General features: G+C 40.9%; 1 protein-coding gene across 1 annotated transcript in view; it reads left to right on the forward strand.

The window, feature by feature from the left end:
* The window catches only part of HIVEP1 (human immunodeficiency virus type I enhancer binding protein 1), a 487,602-nt gene that overhangs the window by 248,467 nt on the left and 213,104 nt on the right, over window positions 1–26,031 (forward strand). The window contains exon 3 of the mRNA XM_029590665.1: window positions 9,215–9,265. Within this exon, the coding sequence (XP_029446525.1) occupies window positions 9,215–9,265 (51 nt within the window). The remainder of the gene's footprint in view (window positions 1–9,214; window positions 9,266–26,031) is intronic.

The raw sequence follows: 26,031 nt of genomic DNA on the forward strand, positions 1-26,031 counted from the left end.
TTTCAAAGGGTTACGCTCGCTGGGCCTAAGGCCCCGGGATGGATGTAAGTGCCGGGGCTTTACTAAAGGGGCGGGAAGGGGGCGGGGCATGTGCAGTCCTGGGTGGGGCCAGAGGCTCCTGGCACAGGTAGGGGGGAAGAGGGTAGGGGAAGGGAGGGTGGGGGGTAGGGAACGGGGAAGGCGGCTCGGCGCGCGCAAGATGCACAATTGTGCGCCCTTTGCGCACGCGCCAATCCCCGATTTTTAATTTTTAATTTTTTTATAACTTGTGCGCGCAAGTTATAAAATCGAGCGTACATGTGTGCGTGTCGGGTAGCGTTCACACCTTTTAAAATCTACCCCTAAAACTTGACCAACGTCAGATAAGTGAACCCCATCCAGCTGAAACAGGCCAAGGTAAAAATCCCAAGCCCACTCATGTCTCGCATGTCTATCCCCTTGTTAACCAGCAAATTTGTTCTTGGCTGTGTAAAGTGTAGTACGACTGACCCCAAAGTACCTGATCCAAATACACCGCCCTTGGATTGATGTTGGACCAAAATATCATTGTATTAGTTAACCACAATATAACAGTCTCCAGCTGTGCCTGACATATATACAGAGCAGTAATGACAAGGAAATATCATGCATGTTGGAGCCCTATATCCACAGCCATTCAGCTGCCCACCTTCCTCCCTTCCCCTCTCTGTTCAGGAAACATGGAGTAACTCCTTCCTATCCCCCAAGGTTATGCCCCTGTTGAAGCTTATCTTGTAATATTCCTCACACACTTGCCCTCCCCATACTTTTCTCCACTCCCACTAGAAGGATTTGTACTTAGGTGGTTATAAGGTGTAATAGAAGCAAAATAAAGAATATCAAGTATCTGATGAGCTGTCTGCCACCCATCCGACGTGCCTTTCCATTTTGAGTGGTTTTATGCAGACATTGGCACGTCAAATACTCTATTCGAGGGCATTGTAATTTGATCCCGGCAGCTGTTTTTGTTGTCGTTTCCCTCCCCCAATCGCCATTTCTGCTTGCCATGCTGACTTTTGCAGTCAGTGACCCCTGCACACACTGACGGGCTCAGCCACTCGAAGGTATCAGCTAATGCCAGGATCCACAGAGAGAGGTGAATTTCTCATAGTCTGGCTCCTCACAATGCCTCTTGCCGGGCATGGTCACTAATTTGCTCAACCAGAATTCACCTGCCTAGGTGAGCCAGGTTCCCTCCGGGCCTGCACATACGCCATCGCCTCATGTGGCGTATCGCAGTTCTCCAATATCCACATCTTGCTGGGTATAGAAGCCTGGCGTTTTCTGTTCATGAAGCAGTTTTTTGCCCAGCGAGTGGTGGTGCTGTAGTCCAGGTTCCACCCCCGCTTCCATCGCCTTCCCTCTTTCCACCCTCAGTTCTATTCAGAATTTTCCTTCTCACTTTAGAGACCCAAAAGATTTTTCCCTCCTTTTTTTTTTTTTTTTTAGTTCCATTCAGTGCATCCATGGCAGAGATGGTAGACAGAATCTGTCTCTCCTCAGTACCTCATAACCCAATATTGTTTATGCAGTAGTAGTGTATTCTTTAGCAGTTTGCTGTAACAGTAGTACCAGTTGATGGAAGTCTTCTTGTAATTATAAGTTTAATGTTTTACCATTCATTACTTTCCAGTTGAAATTATAGTTAGTGTTTCTCCTCTATAGTTGTATGAGCTTTGTGCTCCCTGTGTTCAGTTATCCTTATTACACAACGTTGAGGACAATATATATAAATGTTAACCTTAATAAACTTGCAGAAAATTTCTGTATAATTGAGCATGTGCTTAGGTAAGATTTTTATTCAAAGTTGACTACTTGAGCTCGCTCAGTTCTGACCAGACTCTCATGCTGCATAAGATTCATATTCTTGGACTGGCAGGTGAAGTTGCCACTATGAAGTTTTTGAACCCGTGAAATACTCTATTCATCATATGGTTTGAGCCCCACCTGTCATTGCCCACAGTGCTACTCTTTCACAGTGCAGCATCTATAAAACAACATGGCTGGTGCTTACATTTTATTTATTTCAGCAATTTATAGACCGCTTAATCTTAAGGTTAAAAGAGGTGAGCATATTAACATTGATCTTGGAAACCTGTCTATCTTCTACTCACTTAACAAATGATGACGGCTGAGTACTAAAATGAAGACAAGTGATTCTTTTTTTAAAGTTAAAAATGAAAAACAAAATTAGAATTCTGCTTTTTTGTTAGGCAAATATATATTCATTCTCAGACCTGTGGGTAAGGTTATACAGGATCCATTCCTGTCTGTGGGCTTCATCTTTCATGGCTCCCTGTTTGCAGTTCGCTGAACCCTTTTAAAAGCATGCTCAGCTTGGTTATGCTATTTAGCTAGCCCTCTTGACTTATAAATGGTCACATTAGTTCAAAATCAAGTTCTTAGTGAACAACAGCTAAATGGTTTGAAGAGTGAGCAGACCATGCTATTTAGCATGAGCTCGATAACCCTTCATTTGCATGCGTGAGCAAGCAAATTTTTGTATGCACAAGATAACATTTTTTGAGGCCTTCTTGCAGGGCTCGCTATCTTTACTGTGCATGTGAATCTTAATATTATGCTGAGGTGTATTGCTTAGGCTCCTTAATATGAAAAAAAAATAGAAAAACAAATAGAAACTTTGAGAGTACATGTTTTGCTTGTCTCTTGGAGGTTACTGCTGCTTTAAGTAAGATTTTGTTTAGTTCAAGAACTTTCCTGCAGATTTTCAGAATCTTTGTAAGCTCATATCTGAGAAATAATTATACTTGCTCTGGGCATTCCATTACCCAGATCCTTTTTTAACCAGTACATAAAAGACTTGAATTTAAAATTGGAAGCAACTGTCTGTTTGCTATTGTAGTACTGCCAGAACGTAATTGACTAATTACAATAGGATTTCATATTAAGTCATGAAACAATCCCAGGAGGTACAATTTAAATTATCTGTTATGAAAAATGTCATTCAGGAGTTAGATACTCAATGTGAGAGGCTACATCGTTCTTTTGTAACTCTTTGAGAGTTCATGATTGTTTTCCCAAAAGAACAAATATATAGCCTATCCTTTCCTGTCTCTTCTTTTTATGAAGAATAATTAGTAGGTATGTTTATTGAGGTTAAACTTCTTGGTTTAGTAAAGCTAGTCACTTTGTCCAACACATTTAATGATTGAATTAAATTATGCTTTTAATAGACATCTTTGCAGATTCCAAATGTTTCTGCATTCATTCTAACTTTCTAAGGGCAGAAGTTAAAAAAGAAAACCGATTCCATGAAGTATGGAGAATTCCTGTGTCAAGTGTAATGTTAGATACCTGCTGATTAGATTTTCCTACTGACTTGATATTCTAAAGCCAAGAAATATTTAACATATGTAGTTTCAGACATTAGACAATGTTACTGAAAGATCTAACTCAACAGGCCTTTATTAATCAAACCATGCACATTTTAAAACCATTATATAAATAGATGCAGAGTTATTACAACTAATCTAGATCAGTTAGTACCAAGGCAGAATGTTTGCCTCTAGTAAGCACCCAAACTATTTTAAAGGCCTAGCACCCTGCAACTTCAGACTGGTTTTATAGAAAACTAAGCAATTTGTCAGGAGCATTCCTGAACAGATTTTTAAAGTAGTTCAAACTATGTTTTAGTATAGAGAGACATGCTTTTTTGTGAATTTTGTATAATCTTAATACTGATTTTCAAGAGCTGTAATGTAGACAACGCCTTAAAGGCATATAGTTATATTCAATGCTGGTTATCATTTAGCATTCACTTTCTCTGTTAGCAAATCATGTTTCTTGTGACTAACCATGATGGTAAATGCAAAGTAGAAATTAATCCCTACATTTTATATGTTCTTTGTATGCTTATTGTCAGTAGTGAGTTTAAACTTTGAAGAAATTCTTGCCCTGTGCATCATTGGCTTAATATTGGGAAGTGTCCTCATGAAGTGAGAATTTAGCTGACAGTTTCAGACATGGGTGGAAAGCACAGAACTTCAAACCATTTTAATGTATATGATATAGAGAATGCACTGTTGAACATGTTTTGAAATGAATGCTATTTTTTATTGATACATTTTAAAATTTCAGAATATTACCGTATGTTAACATTTAACAAATGCTGTATAGTTTGGATATTAAATCGATAGTAAATCACGTGATCCCTAATATGTGAAGGTAAAGAGCTATGGCAAATACTAGTGTATCAAACAGATTGCCAAAAGTGCCAACATTACTTAGAAGACGCTTTCAATTATACAAGTTGACCAGTCATAATAGGCTTCATCGTGGGAGCAGTGTCGCTTTATGACTCAGTTACAAGTGAACATATATATTTTTTTATTTTTAATTTTGCTTGGTGAATTTGACTTAACTTAAGTATCCACGCTGTTTGTTAAATGACTCTGAAGCCTCTGGTTCTTAACAAGACCGACATGGGTCCATGTTTCGAACAAAGCCGTTCTTTTTCAAGGGCTCAATAAAATCAAAAAAATATATGTTCACTTGTAACTGACCTATGATTATAAATAAGGCTGAGTCATAAAGCGACACTGCTCCCACGATGAAGCCTATTATGACTGATCAACTTGTTTAATTGAAAGCGTCTTCTAAGTACTGTTGGCACTTTTGGCAATCTGTTTGATACACTAGTTTGGGTGTATTTTAGAATAGTGACATAAATAAAACTGTATTTGGATTGATGTATTTTATATTTGTCCTTAGAATGATAAAATACACATTTTTTTACAACTTCATATGCAATAGAATAATTTTTCTCAGATATTGGGAAGTGGATTATGAAAGGTATTTCATGTATTTGTGATAGTCATTGTTAGCACCCATTCTGTGCATAAGGGCATAAAGGCTGATCTCCATCTCTGAAGAATAAATATATGAATTCTTAAGATAATCAACTTAATATATTTCAGATAAGGAGAGATCCACTACCTGATCACTGTCTAATAAAACTAAGTTGAGGAGTTCTAATGAGTCTTATATTGCAAATTTATTAATGAAATCAATTAGTGGTGCCAAAATAAACCCAAGTGGATACATCCCAGCAAGATATATGCCAAACATGTATTACAATATGATGTCTCTACAAGTTGTTGGATGGGAGAACATTTTCTGTTTTGCTAGAGTCCTGTACCATCTGTGAAGAATTAATTTGAGCAAGATCTTTAACACCATAAACAGTTACTAGACTATTAGGGGTGAATTTTCAAACCATTACTCATGTAGAAATTAGCATAACATGCATAAGTAGTCTGTACTCGCGTATTCCGTAATTTATTAAAAGTTGAAAATAAGTGTGTATTTTCACTTTCACATGCACATATGTGAAAAAAAGGGTGGTCTAGGGGTGTGTTGGGCATGTTGCTATTTTAAAAGACACTTATGCGTGTGTATTTGCCAACTTGCGTATTTTTACACCAGGTAACTATCTGGTGTGGTATTAAACATGTTTGCTGTGTGGTACGGACTGGGTGGGAGGTTTCGATGAACTGGGGGGAGTTCAGACTGAAGAACCTGGAAGGTCTCGATGAAGTGGAAAAGGGCTGGGCAAATTGGTGGACTAATTGGTATTCTGGTTAATTTCATCTACGAGCACATGTTTTAAAATTGGATGACTTACACAAGTTCTATTTTATTTTAGTGTGTAAAATATACATATATAAGTATATATACACATGTATATATTTAAAAAAAACAAAAAAAAGTAGAAAAAGTAATCCTTTAGTGCATCGCTATGTGGTTTTAATTCATTGCATATATTCGCACATAAGCCTACATAGGCATACTTCTACCTTGCAATAAATGTGCCTATTTTATAAAACATGAGTATATCATACCCATCAGTTATAAAATATTTGCTTATATCTGTTCATGGCCATATATGCACACATGTGCCATCACATGCATATGTTTGAAAGTTACTGTCTAACTTTAAAAGTGGCGCACGGGTGCACATCTGTGCGCGTTCATTGGGCCATGCCTAGAAACGCGGCCATTTTATAACATATGGGCGTATATGTACGCATATTATAAAATAGCCTGACTGCGCGCACACGTGCGTGCAATTTTAAGTGGACACGCACCTATGAGTGTAAATGCCGCTTCTACCACATAAGTGGGGGGGGGGAGGGGGATTTTGAAAGACATGGGCGCTGACACAATTACCAGTTTTCCCAGTTCGTTCCCAGTACACTCAGGCAAGGAATAGGACTTCCAACCCCCATTAGTTTAATAGCCTCTCTTTTCCCCTGTTAGCCCTGACCCTTAGAATCCCATTGATCTGCCTAGAAGTTTTTGTTTCACAACTTACACACACGTCATCCGTAGCAGAAGTAAAGTTACACGGCAGGCTGGCACGCACCTGTGCGCACAAATATTTACGCACTAATTTCAAGTTAAAGACCAGGAACGCCCACACCCTCCCCCTTTTCATTTGTGCACAAAGCGGCAAATCTGCTCGGCATGCACCAGCCCAACTTCTGGGCGTATTTCCTGGTTTTGGCGCATGCCAGGCTTTTTAAAATTCACCTATTAATGTTTAATACCAGTTTTTGGTTGACAAGGTCTGGTAAAATTTCTATTAGCAATCCATAGACTTTAGTAATTACTCCCCGGTAGCCTGTTTGTTCCTTTAATATTGATACTTATTTCTTGGGGAATAAATCCTGGTTGGATAGTGATATATTGTATTGCATGTTAGTGATATGTTGAGCTATAAATTTAATTGTACTTCCAAAATTGTTTGTGTGAGTAAACTATTTTCATGTATATCACTAATAATACAGTAGGAAGGTTATTTTATTTTGAAGGCATTTAGATTAGCTAAAAGGGCAAACGACTTTCTAGAAGCTGGTATGTGTGATAGAAAAATTGAGTCCGTATGAGTTTAATAAATGTCACATGAACATGATGTATTTTATTGAAAATGAAAATAATGGTATTAGAAAACACAATCTTCATGTTTTCTAATTATAAATATCTACTAATTTTAGTAATAAATAGTAACATGAATTCTGGCACTTTTATCTCTGTCATTAAAGTTCAAAATTAATGTTAAGTATTAATATTGCGCTGTGTGCCTGATGTATAATAAGAAATTGATTACTGAATAATCTATGAATAAAAGTACAAAAGTATATTAATAAATTATTGACCAACTGGCCTGTCCTTTATCCTTGGTTTGCTAATATTATACATATCAAACTCTGCATCTTATTATTCAGCTACCAGTGTCTTCTGTGGTAAAATTACAAATATTTTTTTCAGAAAATAAACTTCTGTAACTAGAAAATATCCTCAGTCTTTCATCTGTGATATGGGTTCCCACTGTGTTCAGTCATTACCATTTGCCACTGGACCCCTATTTAGCCATGTCCTCTTTCGCCAAGGTTACCATAAAGATTTTAATGGTATTTCAAGCCCCTTTACTCATCATCAGTGTACTTCTACTGGTCGGTGAAACTTGTTTCTATGTTGCTCAGTTTTTCTTTTCACTTCAAGGCTACTTAAGTGATTTCCTTATAGACTGACACAGGTGTTGATGTAATATTTTGCATTGCCTGCTTGGTTTAAGCAACCAGCTGGGTCTTTCATCCCCACAGTGAGGCTGAGTGGCTTCCCAGTAAGGCTGAATGGCTGAGCCTTTTCTCTTCTTGGATTGGTGGTAATGTGGCTTTCAGCCTTGAAGTGTCTTCCTCTACCTCTGGAATACCTTCTGCCCCATGATTTCCAATGCGACTCCACCTTTGCAGCTGTTGACAGTTTGGGCGTAGGATTTTGTTCAGGGCCACCTCTATTACTATTAATTGAGCACTTAAATATGTCTTTCTTTTTGTGAATGTCTGACCCTGTCCTCTTAAAAGGCAGCTGATTCTGCATCCGTAGGATAGTTATTAACTTATTTTTAATAAAAACAATTGCCTTGGGGCTTGCAACCTGTTGTAGTATACCCAGTATCTTAAAAAAAGAGCTGAGTCCAATTTACAGCAACATATTAATGTAAAAAGAATAAAATATTGATGTGCAAAGGCCCATGTATAAGTGCTTATTGAGAAAAATTACTGTAATTTATTAAAAATGTTATCTTCCAAAAAGTACACAAACTAAAATAAAACAAAACGAATTGAAAAAAGGCGATTCTGTGTAGTGCAAAAAATTGTAGTAGTGGTCCTCTATTAAAACACATTAGACAAGAGCAAATTACTTGAAGGTTCTGTGTTTTCAGACACAAAAGTACAAAAATTAAAATTATATTTTAAAAGTGATGTTTGTTCACATGAGGGGGAAAGGGGAGGCTTGGGTCGGCCAGCACTATTTGGAATGAAAGTATCAGTAGGGGAAGATTCACTTGTGGTTTGCTCCTTCTCCAAGGAGAAGGGGAGGACATGGAACCCAGATATTTCAATGTAGGATAAAGGAGGGATCTGGGGATGGGAAGCTAGTGAGGAGGCATTTTTGACATTTTGAATGGAGGTTGGGGCTTCAGCTGGGAGAGGAGCTATAAATAGCCACGGAGGGGGATAGGCTTTGAGAGGAGATATGGCGGGTGGGGGGGGGAGGATGTTTCACTTTAAGCTTGCCCTTCTAAGGATCATGATGGGTACCAGGAGCACGCATACGTTCTCAGTCACAGCAGTGTGCCTTCTCAGAGCCACCGTGGGATTTACTGAGATGCAATACTTATTGCAATTTAGTAAATCCCATGAGAAATTATTTATAATGCACCATTTTAATTCTTAATAATTTAGGCCCCTTTAGACTAGTATGATGCATTGTAGTGAAGATATCACTGTGACCTGAGGTGGTTTTCTTTTTCCTCCAAACTAAATAAGTGATTTAAAATTTAAAGTTAAGTTCTGGGTGCAATTTTTTCTTTTGTTTTTATACTTTTGGTGTCATGTTTTGCTTTTGTGTTTTATTGTGGATACTCCCTTTTGAGAATTTTTGTTTTTTATTAATGGTATCCTTTTTTATGGTTGACTTCTTTTTTTTTTTTTTTTTTCTATTTTAATTTTGTTATTTTTTATATAGAAGAAAAATTATAAAGGGAAAGAAAACAGATCCTGTATCTTAATAATGGGTATTAATGTCTTTTGATTTTAACATAGTGGAAATGAATATTATTTTTCAGTTCTATTTTAATGAATAATTAAACACTTTTCTGTTTTCATAGATAAAATAGAAGAAGCACAGAAAGAACTTAATCCTGGAGAGTCATCAAAAGGTACAAGTAAGCTATTATGAATAGAATGTACTGTGAGAAAATGCAAACAGAATAGAGGGCATTTTAAGTTAAGCTGATTTCTCGAATGGGAAGAAATGAAAGTAAAGATGTAATTAAGTAAAATTAAAATATTTGAAAACCACTTGGAAACTTACTCCTAGATTCATCAAAATGCTATAATTTTGCATGGATAACACCCGCGATAAGAAAAAGTGGTGTGTCTATGATAATTTTTGAATTACCACACCACGCGCTATGTAGTATTGCGGGGCACGTTAAAGTTTTTGTAGTTCACTACTCATGCAGTGCCTAGACAGGCATTTACTGAGAGAGAGAGAGAAAGAGACTGACTCTGGGGAGGCCTTCACAGTATTCAACTATTTATATCACTATAGGAGGGCCAGCTAATAACTCGCGGTGAGGGTTTGGTGGTGGTTCAAGCTAGTGTGAGAGAACATTGTAGAAATCTCATCTTTGTGAGACTTTCCTCACTCCAGATGATGTCATATCTTCACTGAGGTGCACTGTGCTGTTCGTATGTCTCACACTGCATATAAAACTGGCCTCAAAACCCTAAACCACCACCAAACCCTCACCTCGAGTTATTAGCTGGCCCTCCTATAGTGATATAAATAGTTGAAAATTGTGACAGCCTCCCCAGAGTCAGTCTCTCTCTCTCACTATCACGGGCACTAGTGCCATAACACATTTTGATGAATAACCCTGTACGTTTGAGGCCATTAAACTGATTTCTCCCCTTATAGATTATAAAATTTATCTTGGTTGTCAGAGGTGAAGGGCAACTTGTCTACTTCACTCTGAGCTGAGCATGTATGATTTAAAAAAACTGTTGGAGAAATATCTACAGTATAAACCTTTTCTTTCGGACTTAGTATACATGATATTTATACCCAGAACACAAAAAAGACACTATGTACATTTTAGGGACAAAGAGGTTGTGCACTAAAATTTGAAATAAAAATGTTTACTGTAGATGTGTATGCTAAAATACTTTTCACATGCACGCTAAAATGGCATTTAGTAAATAATTCACTAAGTTTAATAAATAACAAAAAAAATATTCAGTAGCCAAGGAACACTATTATAAAGAATGCTACCCTATAAAACTGTAGTTTCTATGTCACAGTGATGTCTGTATGCTACGTCATGAGTCCATGACAGAAGTAGTATGCACACGCTAAAGTGAGCATGCACGGTCCTCTTTTCTTCATGTCTCAGTCCCCTTGATGCAGACTCTTTTTAAAATAAGCCTGGCATATGGGGCTGCTTGTCGTTTCTGAGGGGCAGGTGAGTATTTGTCCGCTGGGATAGGAGGAGAAAGAGAAGAGACTTCCAGAGGAGAAAAACCAGAACAAGTACATGTGCCTCTGTCTGCTAAGGAGGAGGAGGACTGGCCAGCCCCTGCACCTCCATCCTGTTGTTGCCAGGGAGGGATACATTCAAGCCTCAAATCAGGACAATGATACCCGAACATCCCTCCTCTATGAGCACCCTGTAGCCTTGGGGGCAGCGATGGCGTATTGACTGTTGCTCAGTCTGAAGCCCTGGAATGCCTGCAGTTGTCTTTGGGAAAAACTAACCCCCACTCTGATAGCAGTGGCTACTGCCAAACACCAGTAAAGCAGGTTGAGGTGACTAACAGCACCGCCACGTATCCCCCATCCCCTGAAGCTCTCAGCCTCCACCCCTCTTTGGGATGTCAAGTCCATTCATGCCACTCAGTAGCAGTCATCTCAGGACTGTGGAGCAATGTTGGAAAGGCCCCTAACCTTGAGTGAGAGGAAGAAGCTGCCATATGAGCATTCTACCTAGTTCCCACTTGAATTCTTCTTCGAGGGGCTTGTGGCGCCATGCTGCAGCCTTGCCTCTACTGCAGTATCTGTTTTGCAGACTATTTGTACTATCTGAAACCACAGAGAGCATAGAACACATGCAGGGTAACATTTCAGTACAGTCATGGCATTTAGTTGAAAATTGTGGGATGAGCATCATTTGCATTAGTTATAATATTATGTCTTGTTTTATTGTGCACATGCAACAATGTTTGAAAAACAGTTATCGGTGAACGTTTTGGTTTGAAAATACATTTTCTTGTCTAACTAAATGTGGAATTTTTTTTTAAGTGCTCGAGTGTGTGGTGGTGTCTTTCCTCTCTGACCTTGTCCTCTCTCTCTCTCCTTTCACTCTGTCCTCTACTCCACATGTCTCACATCTTCTACCACAATAGCCTATCATTTCCTTCAGTAAACCCCAATAAATCATTTAGTACATATGCCCAAAATCTGTAAAGCAAAATTTTATTTAAAGTTACCTGAAGTAGTATCTAAAATATTTTTTAGGTCTGTCTGTGGCATAGTATATGTTTACAGATGATGATCTTTTGTCCCTCCCAGCTGCCACTGTCTACACTGCTCTAACTAAAGATATCTTCCGCTCTAACTAAAGATATCTTTCAGCTATAAAAACTTGAATGCCTAAAATGCTCTAGCTCTAGTTATTGCTGTTTATCTGTAGCATAATCATCATCACTGTTTGAGTTATTTTGTTGGAAAAGCGTGTATTAAACAAAGTGAGTTTCAAGTTTAAATTTGCAACAGTATTTGAAATCAATAAGATAATGTATTTGGGTGATAGCAAAATAAGGCATAGGTGGAAGTAAAATAGAGTATAACAGGATAACATGTAAGGAGGCATATTAAGATAGAAGTATCAGTAGGGAAACATAGGGATATTTAAGTGGAAGGGGGATAAGAGAATTGTTATTCCCAGCGGTGTTAGGTCCTGCCTTACAGTCATCCCCTAGTAGAGTAAGAGGGGTCAGTGACCTTTGGTTAGCCTGTGCCCTAATATTGAAGAAGGTTTGATAGCCAATGGGGCTGGCTGGCTCTCGTTCCCTAGCCGCTTCTCCCTCTCCCTCAAGGATCCGTCTGGGGCCTCTGAAGACATCAAAAGAATGTATTGACATCTATGTTAGGGGCCTGTTGTGTGGGAAGGTTTGTCCCATTAAAAAGTGTAAAAAAAAAAAAAAAAAAAAAAAAAAAAAGTCAGCAGCAGGGAATCTTCTGCTTCTTCAAGTCAGGAAGATCCGTTGTGGCCCTGCCTGTGTAGCAGGCTCTTTGGACTGCAGGCTTCGCTGTCATGGAAAGGGACACGTGTACTCAGACTAGGTTTGCTTTTGTCCTTACTGATGCAGGGTCAAGGTGTTGCAGCTCCCACAGTCCGTGGGAAGTGGTATCCAGCCAGTGGGGTCCGGGTCCTCTTCTCAACTAGGCACATCCTGTGCAGGTGGTGGGGTTGGCTGCTCTTGAGATTTTAACCTGCTGCTGAGCGTAAACAAGTTGCAGCGAACTTTCAGCTGTTTTCTACCTTTGGATGCTGGCTCAGTGGCCATTTTTTCCTTCTCCCGTGCCTCAAGCAGATGCATGTGAGGCGGCAGCAGGCCCACCAGATTTGATCTCTGAGGTAGTGGGAGCATCCAGTCGGCTCTCTAATATGGGGAGTCCTCTGCTGGGAGGGGTGGTGGGGGTGGACTCTATAGAAACTTTCCTCCCCTGAATTGGAAATGCATAACAGCAAAGCCCTTTTAGTAAAAAAAAAAGAAAAAGAAAAAAAAAAAAAGAGGCTGTTTCATGTCTGGGCAGATGGCAGCCCTTTTCTCAGAGTCCTTCGATTTACCCCTTGTCCATGAAAAGGAGGCCTAAGTCTGATTTGGATTGGGAGGATCCTTCTGGGGAATTTGTAGGATACAAATCCTCTGGAGGGGGATCTAACTCCCTGGGTATGAGGGGGATGTCCCAAAGATGTTCCATCCTTTTCAGAGAGATGGGGTGCTCTCTATTTTTACTCAGGTGCTTGTGGGGCCAGAGGCTTTGCGCTGATGTTATGGGGGAATTTGATAGCTAATAGTGACACCCTCATTTCCCTCCCTCCCTCTCTCCCTGAGGTTCCCTGCTGGCCTAACAGACCAGCTTCAGGAAAGTATAATTTTATTTTAATATTTTGGGGGAAGCTATGGTTTTAAGAAGACTGCCATCATGGAAGGAATCCTGCTAAGGCTTTTCTCTTCCATGTAAAGATGCTAGTGTTTAGGGAGTGGGAGACCCCTGAGGCTGACTTGAAGGTCGGAAGAGCCATGGCTAAGCTTCATCCTTTGCCAGAGGAGACTTTGGAGCTGTTAAAGTTGCCTAAGGTGGATATTTTGATGTCAGCGATGGCTGAGAAAGCTACTTTTCCGGTGGCACGCTCTGCAGGATTCCCAAGATCATAAATTAAAGCTGCATCTTGGTCATACAGGCGGCAGTGTGCAGTAGCTTCATGGCATGAACCTGTTTGCACTGAATTCACCAGATTCCAGTATAAGAGGGGTCAGGAGCCTCTCTTTCATTGAAAGAAGCGGTGCATTTGAAGACTGGTATAGACTTTATGGCAGATGCTTTTTATAATTTGCTTCACACCGGCCAGGAATATAATGTCAGTGGGTTCAGTTGAGAGATTCCTTTGGTTGTAGTTATTTCTCTGTCCCCAGAGGGCTCACAATCTGTTTGTACCTGAGGCACAAGAGGGTAATGTGACTTGTCATGTTAAATTTATGTCAGGAAGAAATATCTTATAGGCGGTGGATGTCTGGAGCAAGTCACAGCTTGGTAGCCTTCCTTTCCATTGCAAGCTTCTTGTTGGAGAAGGCTTGGAACAGCTGGTGAAGCAACTGGAGGACTCCAAGGAGCATAAGATTTTTCTAAAGATTTTGCACCACAAGGGGCATATGTTGCCTAAAGATAAGCCCAGGGGAAACAACATTTTCAAAGTAGACAGAAATACCTGGAGACCAGGCACTACCAGCCGGAAAGGGGGTTCACTTTGTAATGTCAATTTCTAATAAGCCACAGTCCTTTCAGGGAACCAGTAAGCCCACCCAGAAGAGTTCCAGATCTGTTTCTGCAGGTCTTAAAGGAGGGAGCGCAATGAAACACACTTGGTCCACTCTTCGGTCAAGATCATCTGGGACAGTTAACTCTATTTTACATGAAGTGGATCAAGATAATGATGGACCAATGTGTCTTTTCCGTCATAAGAGACAGTTATGCCTTAGAATTTGCTTGTCTGGTGTGCGAAGCCTTCATGATTTCTCCTTGTGTTTCCAGTGTCAAGAGGACCGTGGTCAATCCCATTATACCTGCCATGTGTGAATTTCTTATTCGAAAAGGCAAGTAATAAATCAAACTTCTTCAGGAAAGAGATGGCTGACCAGGTAGCCTCTAATATGTTCTATTTTGGTTTGACCAAAATATTGTTTTGTGATAGCCTGTACAGATTAAAACAAGAAGAACGTAGATAAATACGTTAAGACCTGGTTGTTTTCAGAAAGAAATGGATCAGTTATTTATCTGATTAATTTGTTCTTTTGTGATATTGGTTTTACAGCTCTAGGGATGGCAGCTTATTATTCCTAAAATAAGTGACGTCTTTGAGATTTTTTTTTTTTAATATGGTTGTGTTAAATATATAATTAGTATTTGTGTGGGGTTTTTTTATATTTTGTTGTGTGGTAATTATGCATGTTTGTTTGCTGTAAGCCACTTTGGATAGCTCTTTTGAGTCAGGAAAGTGGTTAATAAGAAATGTTAAACTTATTTGATCCTTAATTCCACATTACTAAATAATAACTACAGTCCCTAAATAAAAATCTTAAATAAAATATCTGGATCTATTTTCTCTAAAATGAAAACAAAATCTATTTAAGCATCAAAAGCCTGATGGAACAGACAGGTTTTCACCAGGTATTTAAATATCAAATAATCATCTCTGAGGTGTACTTTCCTCGAGAGAGAATTTCATAAAGAGAGAATGAAGCTGGAAAATGCCAGACCCCCCCAAGTCAAATCTGTTTCATGGAGGGAGGCATGAGGAAAACCTCTTCAGCTGATCTTACTGCACATGAAGGTGAGTAACCAGAGAAGAGCACTTGGAGATCAGACTGACCCTGACCATTCAATGCTTTATATGCCAGAGATAATGGTAGATACCACACCATTTACAAAAACGTATGTTTGTGTGGAACTAGAAAAACTGAAAGTGGAAAAAGCCATGGGTACCAGTGAGATACATTCCAGGCTGCTTGAAGAGGTTTTGGTGTGTCCAATAGATCCTTAGAGACAAGAATGGAGCCACAAAATTGGAGAAAGGCGGTTGTAGTCCTTCCACCAGAAGTGGTAACAGAGGAGGTTGGAAACTACAGACCAGTTAGCCTTACCTTTGTGATGGAAAATTTTAATGGAGACTCTGCTGAATGAAAGGATAGTAAACTAGCTGCAATCCAGTTGATTACAGGATCCAAGGCAGCATGATTTTACTAGAAGAAAATGGTCAAACGAATGATATTTTTTTCAGTTGGATGACTAGAGAATTAGATCAAGGTATGGGCTGGATGTGGTTTACTTGGATTTCATCAAAGCTTTTGATATTGTCCTGTATTAGAGGCACATGATTATAATGAACTTACTTGGAGTAGGTCACAAGGCGATGGAATAGATTAGAAATTGGTTGACTGATAAGATGACAGAGGGTAGTGGTAAATGGAATTAACTTTGGGCAGTGTTACAATTTCATCTGTTGTGCAGCCTCATCGTACCCTTATTCTGACTACTATGACACCTCCCTACCTGCAAAGGCCTCCAATGAGCTCTGCTCAGAGCTATCCAAGCTGCAATCTCAATGGTCTTATAACTCAGCCTGTCTTGCAGCCTCCGCTCCACCAGGAGTTTTCAGTGAATTTGGCCTGCAGCCTTGCCAAGCTCCTCCTCACTACTCACACCATGCTCAAGCTCCTACACTATGTAAACCAGCCCTTCCATTGCATCCTTGCCTTCTCATAGAGTCATCCTTGGCTCTTTGACCTGGCCTTCTTAGTACTTATCTTGTCTTGTGGCCTCCAGGCTTTCTTGCTCCAGGCCTTGCTTTGCCTTGTGGCCCCTAGATCTTCTTACTCCCTGCTCCTTGCCTTGTGGTCTTAGGATCTTCTGCTACCTTGTGCCTTGCCCTGTTGCCTTTGGACCTGCTTTCAGTTCTTACCTTGCTCAGTGGTCTACCCGAGACCTTGGCTTGCTCTGTGGCCTTCAGGCCGGGGTTTAGCTTACCTTCTTGCTCTGTGGCCTATCTAGGCTGCTTCTTGCTATTTGGCCTTCAGTCCTTAGCCTAATGCCTACAGGCCTTCCATATCGCTGCCTTCACACCTTTGTGTGTGGTGTTCTGTGTTGTCTGATCTGGTCCTTGTCCAGTCCTTGTCCGGTCCTGCCCTTGTCGGCCTTGTCTAGTCCTGTCTTGCCCAGTCCTAGTCTTAGTATCCATTCCCTGTCTCACCTATGTATTGGCTTGTCCTAGTCTGCACCTAGTTCTAGTCCCTTCCCAGCCCCAACTTGTTGTATCTGTATTCAGTTCCAGTTCTGTGTCCTATCCCTGTACCCATTACTCAGCTCCAGACTATCTAGCCTGTCCAAGCCTTGCTTCAGATGATCCAGTTTGTCCAGGCCTTGCTCCAGATTATTCAGCCTGTCCAGGCCTAGCTCCAGACTATTCAGCCTTGCTCCAGTCTGACCAGCCTGTACAGACTCACCATATTATACTGTGCAGCAAAGACGTACTGTCCCCTAGAACCCAAGGGCTCGACCTGCGGCCGAGGAGGGACTGGTTAGGTGGAAGACTGGCCCTAATCCTGCCCAGCATCCAGCCTTGAAATCCTGCACCACTTCTGGGGTCATGTATCTCGAGTTCAGAAATCCTGACAGGTGATAAGTGGAAATGCTGAGGGCTTGGTTCTGGTGTAACCCAGTGGTTAAGATAAAGAAGGGGGGAGGGTAACTTTTTTTTTTTTTGTTAAATGTTAGCTGAGAAAATGCTTTAAAACTATAGGGGCGGATTTTCAGAGCCCTGCTCGCCTAAATCCGCCCAAATCCAGGCGGATTTAGGCGAGCAGGGCCCTGCGCGCCGGTAAGCCTATTTTACATAGGCCTACCGGCGCGCGCAGAGCCCCGGGACTCGCGTAAGTCCCGGGGTTTTCGGAGGGGGCGTGTCGGGGGCGGGCCCGGGGCGGGCCCGGGGGCGTGGCTACGGCCCAGGGCGGGCCCGGGGGCGTGGCCGCACCTCCGTACCCGCCCCAGGTCGCGGCCCGGCGCGCAAGAGGCCCGCTGGCGCGCGGGGATTTACGTCTCCCTCCGGGAGGCGTAAATCCCCCAACAAAGGTAAGGGGGGGGTTTAGACAGGGCCGAGCGGGTGGGTTAGGTAGAGGAAGGGAGGGGAAGGGGAGGGGAGGGCGTTAGAGGATTCCCTCCGAGGCCGCTCCGATTTCGGAGCGGCCTCGGAGGGAACGGGGGTAGGCTGCGCGGCTCGGCGCGCGCCGGCTATACAAAATCGATAGCCTTGCGCGCGCCGATCCAGGTTTTTTAGCAGATACGCGCGGCTCCGCGCGTATCTACTAAAATCCAGCGTACTTTTGTTTGCTCCTGGAGCGCAAACAAAAGTAGGCCTATTCGCGGAGTATGAAAATCCGCCCCATAATGTATTGTAAAGTTGGCTGTCACAGTGTAGGGTTTCAGGGTTCCCATCCCCAGCTCTCTCAGTAAAAGTTGTCAACTGATTGGGGCTGTTATAGCCCATCCTGAAAACTAGGAGCTCTGGAAACTGTTAGTGTACTGTATCGATGGTAACCCAAATGCTTCATGCTAAGCTGACAGGACATTTGTGTCAATTAGAATCCAGTAAGAGAGCAGAAGGTGACATACCTGATTTCTATTCTGAGACTGCTCTAAGGTACCAGTAAAAACACCAGGTTAAGCACAGAGAGGACAGGCACACAATTATGAGAGAGGGAATGAATGTGTGTGATTTATTGAAAGGGTATATAGAAATTTGAACCAAAGGTTAGGTTTAGGCTCAGGATAGGACAGTTAATTTCTAAATGATGAGTGACCTGCAGGAAAAGATGTCAATCTTTATAGAATCGATAATGAGTGAGAGAAAGTAGGAGTGAAACATATCATATTTGCTAAACTCTCATTCTCACTAGGGTGAAACTGATTTAAATATATGCCAGCTAAGGGTGAAAGGAACATTTTTTTTCCTCTGGAAAAGAACAAATAAATATTAAGGGAAAAAATTCTCTGAAGGTAAACACCTTTTCAGATGATTAATTTCTTAGCCCAGATTAACAGAGAATCCAAATTGAGAAGTCCATTAATGGCTATTAATCAAGTTTACTTAGGGAATAGCCACCGCTATTAATTGCATCAGTAGCATGGGATCTTCTTAGTGTTTGGGTAATTGCCAGGTTCTTGTGGCCTGGTTTGGCCTCTGTTGGAAACAGGATGCTGGGTTTGATGGACCCTTGGTCTGACCCAGCATGGCAATTTCTTATGTTCTTATGATTTCTGATGGTAATTGTGATCAGACATGACCATTTCTAAGGTATTAATAATATATTAAACTAAGGTGTAACAATCTTGGGCTTTAAACTAAAAATGTGGCCATTTATTTATTTAAATTCCGCTTTTCAGCACCCATTCAGGTACTATAGTTATTTCTCTGTCCCCAGAGGGCTCACAATCTGTTCGTACCTGAGGCACAAGAGGGTAAAGTGACTTGTCCAAGGTCTTGAAAGTAACCTGCATAGATTGTCAGGTTAAATTTGTCAGGAAGAAATGATTTCCCCCACCACACAATTCCTAGGTCTCACCCTATTCACCATCATCCTATTTAACGCCCAATCGCTCACCAATAAAACTCTTATACTTAACGACATACTGCAGGACACAACCCCAGACTTTTGCGCCATAACAGAAACATGGCTCAAACACACCGACATCACCCTCATTAACCAACTACCAACACAAACTTACGATTTCTTCTCCATCCCTAGACAAAAAAAAAGAGGAGGGGGTATCTTCTTAGCTGCTAAAAAATCCCTAAGGTTCACACACTACCCGATCAACACAGCTACCAAACTAGAACTAGGATTGTTCAAATCAGAATATCTCCAAATCCTTCTAGTCTATGCCCCTCCAGGCTTGCTAGAATCAGACGCCTCCCCCATTCTTGAAACCATAACTTTGCATCTTAATCTTGACTCCCCTGCTATAATCCTGGGCGACTTCAACTTACATGTTGACAAAGTCCCCCTTTCAACAAACTGTGAAGCCTTCCTCACCGCATTGTCAGCGATGGGTTTCAGTCAACAAATCAACAAACCCACTCACAAAGGAGGCCACACACTCGATCTCTTCTTTACAAACTCCGGTATTTCTCTAACAAAACAACCAAATTGCAAAAAAGTCCCATGGTCAGACCACTCTCTAATCTCCACCAGCTTTTCTGTACCACGATCAGACTCTAATCTCGACTCAAGACCTTCTTTCCAATACAGAAAACCATGCTCCTCGGAACACCTCAACAAACTACTAAATACAGATCTACCACTCATCGATGTTTCTACACCCAACTCTGCACTCCAATCCTGGTCCAAAATAACAAAATCTATAGCTAACACTCTTTGCCCTCTGACAACCAAAATACAGACTTCAAATGCATCCAAAAGACAACCCTGGTTTAATGAGGAGCTGCGAAAACTCAAACAACTACTTCGGCAGAAAGAAAGAAAATGGCGCAAAGCCCCTTCACCGGCCTCACTCTCTGATTATAAACGCTCACTCCATCTATACAAAAGTACTACGCTGAAAACCAAAAGAGACTACTATGCCCTTAAGGTTCACCACCTCATCTTTGACTCAAAAGCTTTATTCGCCTTCGTTTCCAGTCTCACCAAACCTATCATTCCAGATATCCCACCCGAACTAGCTCAGACTAAAGCAGATGAACTGGCTCTTCATTTCAACAAAAAAATATCTGACCTCCTCAATCAGCTGATACCTAACAATGCCTCTCCAGATAACTTATATCCCCCCCAAAACAAAGACATTCAGTTCAACGCGTTCGAACACATTACAATCACAGAAATACAATCGGTGCTGAAGAGAATGAAACCGTCATCACATCCATTTGATCAAATCCCTTCCAAAATACTACTTCTCATCCCTGACACTATAGCAAAAACACTAGCAGACATCATAAACTGCTCCCTGTCACATGGTATCTACCCAGATGACCTAAAAACTGCCTCAATCAAACCACTCCTAAAAAAACCAAATCTAAATGCTGATGATCCTAATAACTTCCGCCCCATTTCCAACCTCCCTTTCATAGCCAAAATTATGGAAAAATTGGTAAACACTCAACTATCCAACTACTTAGAAGACCACAGTATTCTGTCTCCAAACCAATATGGCTTTCGCAAAGCAGCAAGCACCGAAACTCTACTTCTCTCACTCATGGACTTCCTCCTCTCTGGAATTGATAAAGGCCAAGCATTTTTACTAATCCTCCTTGACTTCTCGGCAGCCTTCGACACCGTCAACCATGTCCTTCTTCTAAAACAACTGGCAAACATTGGATTGTCAGGTGCTACACTAAACTGGTTTAAAACATTTCTAGAAAACAGAGGATATAGAGTCAAAATTCACAATACAGAATCCCAATATCACCCTTCCAACCGTGGGGTGCCACAAGGTTCATCACTTTCACCCACACTCTTTAATGTCTACCTGCTTCCCCTATGTCAACTTCTCTCAAAACTAAGCCTGAAACACTTCCTTTTCGCAGACGACGTACAAATCGTGATCCCCATAAAAGAATCAATCTCAAAAACAATGGAATACTGGGATAGTTGCTTATTAGATATCAAACATCTCCTCACCAGCTTAAACCTCGTCCTCAATGCTTCGAAAACGGAATACCTGCTCATATCACCGGAAAACAACAACACACATCCAAACCCACCAGCCCTCCTTCAAACAACCCACGTAAGAGACCTAGGAGCCCGCTTAGACAACCGGCTTAACCTCAAACCATTCATTAACCAGACCACCAAAGATTGCTTCCACAAATTACATATTCTGAAAAGAATTAAACCACTTTTCCACGCTCAGGACTTTAGAACAATCTTGCAAGCAATAATCTTTTCCAAACTAGATTATTGCAACTCACTACTACTAGGCCTCCCAGCTTCCTACACCAAGCCTCTACAAATGGTTCAGAACTCAGCAGCCAGAATCCTTACAAACTCCAGGAAAATCGACCACATCTCACCGATCCTCAAAGACCTTCATTGGTTACCGATCCACTACAGAATCATGTACAAAACTATCAATATCATCCACAAGGCTATCAACCAACACACTCAACTCGACCTACAAATACCACTTAAAAAACACACATCCGCCAGACCCATCAGGGAATACTACAAAGAGTCACTCCAAATTCCTCATGCCAAAACCTACCAACATAAATCATTGAGTCTCAGAGCTTTTTCTTCAGCAGGTCCAACACTATGGAACTCTATCCCACCTGACTTGAGACAAGAACCATGCACTCTAACATTTAGGAAAAGACTAAAAACTTGGCTTTTCAAAAAAGCATTCCCAGGCCCTGATTAAAACCTCCACCCTTCAGCACAAATGTATTCAAAAATTGGATCAAAATAAGAATCCACCAACCACAAACTTATACTCAGCACAATATTATCATCACTCACAACTGTGTCATATCTATTCACTTGGGTGTCATATTTATTCACTTGGCTATATTTATTTACTGCGTCATATCTATCCACAGTCATATTTACTCACGTTGTCTCATTTACTCACAACTATGTTACTTGATGCAACTGGCTGATATGTACTCACTTTGCTATACAATTATGTTACTTGATGAAACTGTCTGATTTGTAAATATCTCTTTATTCACTCTCTCCCCCCCTTTTCTGATCCTAGTTAATTTTCCCTGTTTTATTGTAACTTTCTCACATCCTTATTATTGTTTTACTGTATTTAAAGTTGCAATTGGGAAATTTGTTTATTATGTTACACTTTACCCTACACACATTGTTAGCTGTAAACCGGGTTGATGTGATATTAGTCATGAAACTCGGTATAACAAAAACAATAAATAAATAAATAAATAAATAAATCTTATAGGATTATCTGATTTAAGATACTCCTCAGTATTACATTACAGTGTGAAACTGAAAATGTTTCTTTAGCTGAGAAAATCATTCAGGACACCAAGGAGAGTTCACAATTGGCAGTGAAAAGAAAAAGCATACTGACTGAGCTTGAAATTGTCACATACTGTGGTGGTAAGGTAAAAACAAATTCAGTGTAAAGGACCTGGTGACAGATATTACCAAAAGAGTATACACACAGGATTCTTACCATTATCTACTTCAATGAGCAAAGTAAAGTGAATGAATAAGCATACTTGCAACCAAAAGAGCAAGTGTGCATGAGAGAGTTTTATTTTTTTCTGTCACTTCAAGTTGAATTCCTCTGTTCTTATAGCTAGAGTAGGGAGATTCAATTTTTTTTTTCTTTTCCACAAATAACTAGCCCAGTTTCAATGAGTTTACAAGGACATACGTTAAGGAAGCATCTGTAGTACACTATCGGAAGAGAAGCGGATTCAGTGTAGTGAAGAGACAGTCTGTTGTTTTAATTAAAGAATAGAGAGGCAATTCAGCTCGTGCCAGGAGACCGCTCTCTCAAATCAGACCGGTTGCAGTTCTTCAAGAAGTATCAATCAGAGCCCTTCTAGTCACTCTAGCCACGTCCTCTAACAGTGATCTGTCAAACTACACACGTTAACAGCAATAAACGGGATGCAGATTCCTTTCCACTAAGTTCAAGCTAAGTGTACATTCGCCGCAAATGTCTAGCTAGACTGGAATTAACAACATTACAGTAAAAAGCAGAGAGACAGTAAAGAGACACTAAAGGAGCAAACATAATCAATTGTTTCAAAGATATAAGAAAAGAGCACAAAATACAGGACATTTTTTGACTTGCAGAGACTGGAAAGTTCATGGAAAGAGCCAGTGAAAAAAGAAAAGATTAAACATAGACATACAGAGACAGACAAACAAGAAAAAAACCCACCACCTTTCCTTTACCTACCTGCAACCTGGGAATGGTGATCTTCTCTTGCTGTACCTGAAAGCATAATTGAAACACACACAGACTCACCTTTTTCACATAACACTAGTTAATATATTCTTTATAGAGAAAATACTACAGACAATAAAATATACTTATCTGAATAGTTAATTATAGAGATGTGAATCGTGGGATCGATCGTCTTAACGATCGATTTCGGCTGGGGGGGAGGGAATTTTATCGTCGCGGTTTTGTTATTTAAAATATCGTGTAAATCGGGGGAGGGCGGGAAAACCGGCACACTAAAACATCCCTAAAACCCACCCCGACCCTTTAAAATAAATCCCCCACCCTCCCGAACTCCCCCAAAATGCCTTAAATTACCTGGGGTCCAGAGGGAGGGTCCCGGTGTGATCTTTTACTCTCGGGCCTCCGCTGTGTTGTAGAAATGGCGCCGGCGCTACCTTTGCCCTGTCATATGACAGGGCAAAGGTAGCGCCGGCGCCATTTTGTTTTTTTGTCCCCCGACGTCAGGAGCGTAGGAGATTGCTCCCGGACCCCCGCTAGACCCCCAGGGACTTTGATACAGCAAAATGGCGCCGGCCATACGCGTATGGCCGACGCCATTTTGCTGTACGGCAAAACGATTCGAGTTTAGGAGGTCGTTCCCGGACCCTCGCTGGACTTTTGGCAAGTCTTGTGGGGGTCAGGAGGCCCCCCCAAGCTGGCCAAAAGTCCCTGGGGGTCCAGCGGGGGTCCGGGAACGATCTCCTACGCTCCTGACGTCGGGGGACAAACAAAATGGCGCCGGCGCTACCTTTGCCCTGTCATATGACAGGGCAAAGGTAGCACCGGCGCCATTTCTACAACGCACCGCAGGCCCGAGAGTAAAAGATCACACCGGGACCCCCGCTCTCGACCCCAGGTAATTTAAGGCATTTTGGGGGGTTCGGGAGGGTGGGGGATTTATTTTAAAGGGTCGGGGTGGGTTTTAGGGTTGTTTTGGTGTGCCGGTTTTTCCGCCCTCCCCCTTCCCCCGATTTACGATTTTTGACGATAAATCGGGGGAATTCCTATTGTATCGCGCTTCTAACGATTTTTGATGATTTAAAATATATCGGACGATATTTTAAATCGTCAAAAAACGATTCACATCCCTAGTTAATTATAGAGTTAGGAGAACTGGTTCTCAATAGGGTCAGTGAGTTCTATAAAAAATAGACACATTGTGTTAGTGTTGCTAATTCACAGTGTAAGTGCAACACATTCACAAATTGCTGTTTTTTTTTCTAACTTGCAATTATTTCAATAAATTGATATTTTTTGATAATTAAGATTACCATTTGTATTGCTTCCATCTGAATATATTTCTCTTTAAGGCTCTGCCTTCCTTTTCTATCCCTGGGAGACTATCTGGGTGGCTTCTGCCCCATATTTCCTTGGAAAATACCCAACACGAAAAAAGCAGGCACATTTTTCCTCTCTCAGATGGTACTTTGATAAATCTGATAGTGACTCTCTTATTAACATCTAAAACCCTATTTGAAATTTTTCACTTAGCCACCGAAACGGGAGAGTTACTACTCCAAAGTGTACGATTGGTGAGACTGGGCTTGGTTCTATTCAATATCCGTGTGAGCAATATTGCAGAAGGGTTATAAGGAAGTGTCCTTTTGTGGGTAATACTAAGTAGATACCCCTAAAGGAGTGGAAAGAATGAAAATTGATCTAAGAAAGCTTGAATAGTGGTCAAATGCGTGGCAGTTAAACTTCAGTATCAAAAAATATAAAGTCATGCATTTGGAGTGCAGAAATTCACATACATTGTACATGATGGGGATGTGAGACTGATGTGCATGGATTGCGAGAGAAACCTTGGGGTGATAGCTTCTGATGATCTGAAGGTAGCAAAGTAGTATGACAAGTAGGTGACTTTGGCCAGGAGAATGCTAGGCTGAATATAGAAAAGCATAACCAGCAAGAAAATGGAGGTGGTGATGCTCCTGTACAGGTCATTGGTAAGACTTTACCTCGAGAACTGTTACTTCAGGAGACTGTATCTCGAAAAGGATAGCGATTGGCTATAAGTGGTCCAGAGAGAGGCAACAAAAATGGTGCAGGGTCTTCATCAAAAAATACATGAGATGAGACTTGAGGATCTAAGTATGTGTTCTCTATATGAGAGGAGAGAGACGGGGATATGATATAGACTTTTAAAAACATGAAATGTATTTAAAATTTCACAAGAAACAAACTATTTTCCAATGGAAAGAAAGCCATAGAACTAAGGTCATGATATGGAACTCCAGGAGGGGTAGACACAGGAGCAACATTAGGAAACATTTTTTCATAGAAAGGGTGGTGGATGCCTGGAATGTCGTCTTGGAGGTGATGAAAACCAGAACAATTATAGAATTCAAAAGGATATGAGATAAACACAAAAGATCCCTAGTGGCAAGAGGATGGAAATGAAGCGCTGGGGTAATCTGTGGTAACTTTCTGCATGCATGTTACCTATTGAATGCCAGTTACAACCCTTAACACTTTACTGGACAGATTGAATAGGCCATTTTGATATTTATCTGATGCCATTTACTGTATAATTATATTAATTTTGCACAGAAATTGACAAGCAACCAGTGAAGACAGTTCAAAACAGGATTTATATTCTCTATTTGCAGTTAATATATAGTATGAGCAGCTGCGTTCTGTATA

This window comes from Rhinatrema bivittatum, chromosome 2, assembly GCF_901001135.1.
Source record: "Rhinatrema bivittatum chromosome 2, aRhiBiv1.1, whole genome shotgun sequence".
Lineage (NCBI taxonomy): Eukaryota > Metazoa > Chordata > Amphibia > Gymnophiona > Rhinatrematidae > Rhinatrema > Rhinatrema bivittatum.